Source organism: Myotis myotis, unplaced genomic scaffold, assembly GCF_014108235.1.
Source record: "Myotis myotis isolate mMyoMyo1 unplaced genomic scaffold, mMyoMyo1.p scaffold_m19_p_1, whole genome shotgun sequence".
Classification (NCBI taxonomy): domain Eukaryota; kingdom Metazoa; phylum Chordata; class Mammalia; order Chiroptera; family Vespertilionidae; genus Myotis; species Myotis myotis.
In genome coordinates, this window is record NW_023416313.1 from 58,638,899 (window position 1) to 58,644,898 (window position 6,000).

General features: G+C 37.6%; 1 protein-coding gene across 4 annotated transcripts in view; it reads left to right on the forward strand.

Moving 5' to 3' along the window:
• The window catches only part of NUDT9 (nudix hydrolase 9), a 33,638-nt gene extending 28,542 nt beyond the window's left edge, over nucleotides 1–5,096 (forward strand). For all 4 annotated transcript variants that reach the window (XM_036339218.1, XM_036339208.1, XM_036339196.1 and 1 more), the window contains exons 6-8: nucleotides 1,223–1,369; nucleotides 3,150–3,234; nucleotides 4,580–5,096. In XM_036339218.1, coding sequence (XP_036195111.1) covers nucleotides 1,223–1,369; nucleotides 3,150–3,234; nucleotides 4,580–4,758 — 411 coding nt within the window. In that variant the 3' untranslated portion in view covers nucleotides 4,759–5,096. The remainder of the gene's footprint in view (nucleotides 1–1,222; nucleotides 1,370–3,149; nucleotides 3,235–4,579) is intronic.
• Nucleotides 5,097–6,000: the final 904 nt, after the last annotated feature.

Consider the following 6,000-nt stretch of genomic DNA (forward strand, 5'->3'; position numbering starts at 1 on the left):
GTTAAATGGAGATTTTTTTACAAGAGGATGACTTTTTATACACATACCCCTATTTGCAAGAATTGTTTTTTCTTTGTAAGATAAAAATGTAATGGAAATGATTATCAGCTGACCGTGATGAAAGCCTAGGCCAGCCGTGGGCAAACTACGGCCTGCGGGCCGGATCCGGCCTGTTTGAAATGAATAAAACTAAAAAAAAAAAAAAGACCGTACCCTTTTATGTAATGATGTTTACTTTGAATTTATATTAGTTCACACAAACACTCCATCCATGCTTTTGTTTCGGCCCTCCGGTCCAGTTTAAGAACCCATTGTGGCCCTCAAGTCAAAAAGTTTGCCCACCCCTGGCCTAGGCTAATTATTACAAGCCGAATAGTAAAACTTTGCTCATACTGAGTACAAAACGCAATAATGATTTTGTCATAGGATTTTATATTTTTATTCTCATTTGAAATTCCAATTAGTCAGGCAGTTGTTGTCACTGATATCATTTTGAGAGTCATTCATCTAATCAGTATATTTTGTCATCTAACAATGCAGACATTGAGGACGCAACAGAGCAACATGAACAAACATCCCTGTCCTCTTGGTGCTCACACTCTAGTGGGGGAGACAGATAACATAAGATAAATAACTAATTATATCTTAGAAGGTGATACATTTTAAGGAAGGACACTAGGACGTGTTGGAGATTTTGCCATTTCAGACAGAGAGGTTAGAGAAGGTCTCCCTGAGAAGACCTTTAGTAAAGATCTGAAGGAGGTGAATGCGTGAATTATGTGGATATCTTGAGGAAAAGCATCTTGGACAGAAGTAATATAGCAGGTGCAAAGTCCCTAAGATGAGAGTATGTCTGGCATGTCTTAAGAACATTGAGGAGGTCAGTGTGGCTGGAATGGACGATGGGGAAAGTATCAACTTTCTGTATTCTTTCTTGCCTCCAGGCCTACCTTCCTTAACTGGAAAGGAGTCTGATTCACTCAGTTTACCATAGGCTAACCTTGGTCTAATTACTGTAGTCAGATATATCTGAGATACCCTGATAGGCTGCTTCTACTAGAAACACATGGTTTGGGGAAGAATATATGACGGAAGAATAGGGATCATGTTTATGGGCAGATAGACCAGTAAAGATCCATGCATTACTCAGTAAATATTTGTTGGATAAATTAAAGCTTATTACTTTTCTTACTTTTTTTTTCTTTTTTAAATGTGCTCTTAGGGAATGGTGGACCCAGGAGAGAAGATTAGTGCTACACTGAAGAGAGAATTTGGTGAGGAAGCTCTCAACTCCTTACAGAAATCCAGTGCTGAAAAAAAACAATTAGAGGAACAGTTGCACAAACTCTTCAGCCAGGAACATCTAGTGGTAAGAAATGGTGGGTCCCAGGAAGGAGTTAGTCCTATGCATTAGTGAGACTTTCTTAAAGTTCACCTGGAAATCTGGTAGATCATTCTCTGAATAAAGTGAAATATTGTATGTTTGTAATACCTGTTCATAAAATAACTTAAAGTTGTAGTACATCTACGCTGTAAATAGATTTATTTTTATAGCCCAACTTTAGTTCGATTACCTCATCTATATATATAAAAGGCTAATATGCAGAGTGCCTCCGCAGGAGTTCAACTGGGAGACTGGGAGTTCGATTGCTCACTATGATGTGCGCTGATCACCAGGGGGCGACGCAGAATGAAGGAAGGCCCCAGCCGGCAGCCAGGGAAGAAAGGCCCCAGCCAGCGGCCAGAAGGCCCCGATTGGCCCTGATCACCGGCCAGGCCTAGGGACCATACCCATGCACAAATTTTGTGCACTGGGCCTCTAAATTATTATAACAAATTTTTTTCTCTTAGTTTTTGGTTCAGACTAGGTGTGAGCTAATGTAATACTGAGCTCACCCATCCAACAGAAAACATTAATTTTTTTTTTTTTTGCATGAATTCAGCTCTTTTGAAAGGACATTTACATTTGAAATTATGTTATTCAGGGTTTCTCTGGTTTATAACCATTTAAATCTCATGTCTGTTTTGTCTACATATCCTTTGTAAAAATTTAAAAATCACCTTATAAGGTATATGTACACTAATAATAAGAAAAGGACCGATTTTCTTTTTTTTGTTGGCTTTTTTTATTGCTTTGTTTTCTTTTTAGAATTAGGATTTCTTAATTATTTATCTGTATCATCCAGTTCACATTTGTGTTAGCTAGATCCAAATATTTTCATGTATTAATAGTTTAAATATTAGTCTTTACTGACTTTACTTATATATCTCATTTAACAGATACTTAAATTATAAAGACTTTAAAAAAACCATATGACCCAAATATTATTGTTACTAAATTCTGAAATTAGAATCTGAGGTGTTGAGGGTTTTGTGAATTTTAAAGCTGCCTCAAAGGTTCTTGAGAATATTGTTCTTTGGGAAATTTAAAATAAGCATAAGGAATGCTATATTAAAGGTGTTAAGGTATTTATATTTTTTTTATTGTGGTAAAAACACATATAATTTACTATCTTAACTACTTTAAGTGAACAGTTATCTATACTAATAAAAGCCTAGGTGGTCCTCTTGCCCTCGTACGATGCCTTCATGTCATCACAAGATGGCTGCCACAAGATGGCCAACAGGGAAAGTCAGTTGTGGGCAATCAGGCCAGCAGGGGAGGGCAGTTGGGGACGAACAGGCCAGCAGGGGAGGGCAGTTAGGGGCGATCAGGATGGCAGGGGAGAGCAGTTGGAGGCGATCAAGCTGGCAGGGAGGGCAATTGGGGTCAAGATCAGGATGGCAGGGGAAGGCATTTGGGGGCGATTGGGCCTTCAGGGGAGCAGTTAGATGTCAATCAGGCCTGCAGGGGAGCACTTAGGGGTGATCAGGCTGGTAGGCAGGTGAGTGGTTAGGAGCCAGCAGTCCTGGATTGTGAGAGGGATGTTCCCCAAGGGATCCCAGATTGGAGAGCGTGCAGGCCAGGCTGAGGGACACTCCCTCCCATGCATGAATTTTGTGCACTGCGCCTCTAGTGTTAATTATATGCATGTTTCTTTGGAACAAGATATTTACATTGCTGATTTTAACGACAGTTAACACGCTTTTGCTCCACGAATTCCTGTTTCACCCTACACTTTTTTTTGTCTGCCTCCTCATAAAAATAGATATATAAGGGATATGTTGACGATCCTCGGAACACTGATAATGCATGGATGGAGACAGAAGCTGTGAACTACCATGATGAAACAGGTAATTTTACCTATGTTTATTAAACTGACTGAGTTAGAGGATCAGTCTAAGTCTAGCAGCCTTCTAGGGCATAATTAAATCTGGACTATTTTAATAACTTAAACCAGTCAACTACTAAGTATGGGATTATATTTAAAATTGTTGATATTAAAAGAATACATAGAAAAAAGCCTTGCCCCAGCTGTTTTGGCTCAGTAGATAGAGCATCAGCCTGTGAACTGAAGGGTCCCAGGTTTGATTCCAGTCAAGGGAACATACCTTGGTTGCAGGCTCTATCCCCAGCCCTGGTGTGGGAGGCAACCAATCAACCTGTCTTTCTCACATCGATGTTTCACTCTCTTTGTCTCTCCCCCTCCCTTCCACTTTCTCTACAAAAAATAAGTCAATAGAAAAATATCCTCAGGTGAGGATTAGCAACAACAACAAAAAAGAAAGCCTTAAAAGTATTTTCTTTAATCCATTGGTAGTATATAAAATTAAGATTGAATTTATGGACTAAAATGATGTGCCTTAAAGTTATTAAATTATATAGTGTGAATCCATTTGTATAAAATAAAAAACAAAAGCAACTGGAGATTTGGGTAGGAAGTATGGCTAGGATAAAATAACTCTGATTTATATCTGTCTTACTGTTTGAAATAATTTTATAACAAGCGTGTTTCAACATAAACATAATTCAAACCTGTGGAGAATTTTTGTGAGTTTATTGGAGCCAAACTGACAATTGGCAGGAAGCAAAGTCTTGGCGGATTGAAAAAATGCTCTGGAAAAGTGGCATTTTGATAGTAATGTTCCATACATTACTATCAAAAGAGGAGTTGTAAGTGGGTTACATGAAATTTGTTGGTTATAGATTAGGGATTGGGAGGAAGCAAAGTGGGGGAAACCTCCAGGTGAGAGCACTTATTTTTAATTTATTAATGTAATTGATAAATATTTTCTTTTATGGTTTTTTATTTGGTGTCATACTTAGAAAATTCCACTTATCCTAAGACTATAAAACAAGTCACCAGTAATTTTTTTTTTCACATTTAAATCCCTAATTGCTCTGGAATTTATTTTGATACAAGGTTTCATGCTTATTTAATATGAATTTTATGATAATATTCTTGCTTTCTAAAGAGAAAAGCTTTCTTACTGGTACCTCCACTTAAAATTTAGAAACTTGGTTAAAATTTGGGCATTTGGAAAATTTGGAATATCCTAGTTTTTAATTCACTTGGCCACTTAAGACGATGATTGTTTACTTATTTTTAGTAAGAATACTTGAAGATACAGTTTTGCTGAAAAAGAAATGAATAAATGAATTACTTTTTCTTGGTGATGTTTTTTCTTTGGTAACCAGGTGAGATAATGGATAACCTCAGCCTCGAAGCTGGAGATGATGCTGGAAAAGTGAAGTGGGTGGACATCAGTGATAAACTCAAGCTTTATGCTAGTCACGCTCAATTCATCAAACTTGTGGCAGAGAAACGAGATGCACACTGGAGTGAGGACTCTGAAACTGACTGCCACGGGTTGTAGCTCACAGCCTCATGTAAGCCAAAGGCCAACAGAGGAGCATGTACTGCAAAGAAGGCAGGATCACAGAACTCAAACGAGCAAGCAGGGTTGGTGACTTGGAAATTATTTTATTCACTTTTAAAACGATTTTTTTTTTCATGTAGAAGATTTTACATCAGAATAAAATTAGTAAATATGGTGAAATATAACATGGTATTTTCTGCTTTCCAGTCAAAAGAAACATAAATAATCATATTTTATATATATTCAATTTAAGCATGCTTTTAACCAAATTTAAACAGCTTCGATGCTCTGAAGAATTGTAATCTGAATAAAGATAAATTTCTGATGAGCCCTGACTTCTGCTTTCCATCTGGTTATTGTTTGTCAGTTTTGGTTTTTTTTCTGTTCCCCTTGCTCTTCTGTGGTCTGAAGGGTGTTCCTGCCACATCAAATTCCTTTAGGAGGAGCACCACCATCATGCAGTGTGAATTATCTTTTAATTATTGGCTTAACATCTTGCTTTACATGTACTTGTTGAAGCTGATTTAACAAATGGAAACTTTATTCTTGTCTTTAGAGCCGTCAGTTTTATGAGGAAATTTCAGCCCTCTTTTAATTAATAAAGATCAATAAATAAGAGCTGATGTTCTCATTTTCAAAAATTCTGAAGTAAAAATATGTCCAGCTTGGTTAGTGTGTCTCAGTGAGCATCAACCTATGAACCAGAAGGTCAGGATTCGATTCCCGGTCAGGGCACATGCCTGCATTGCAGGCTTGATCCCCGTAGCAGGCTCAATCCCCAGTATGGGGCAAACAGGAGGCAGCCGATAAATGATTCTCTCTCATCCTTGATGTTTCTGTATCCCTCTCCCTTCCTTTCTGAAATCAATAAAAATATATTTAAAAAAATATGTCCAGGACATTAGTAATTTGAATTAATATGTATATTTATTTTATTCCACTGTAACTACATGTTATAAATGAATTAAAATAGATGTTTAAAAAGGAACTGAAATCAGACAGAGGGAAGTCTTTGGGGGTCAGTGCTTTTGTTAGGTTAGGCATATTAAGGACTGAAATAGGCTTTTGAGGGACTCCCTGTTAATATAATTCCCAGAGAAAAGGAAAAGAGATGGTGTTTAGGATGCTCTTGGGAGCAAGGAGGAGGAAAGAAAACAACACTGCCTTATCCCATGATAGCAACTCCTGCCAACCTGAAGTGGGGTCTGTCTCAATTCCATCTTCATTCCAGTTGGACTA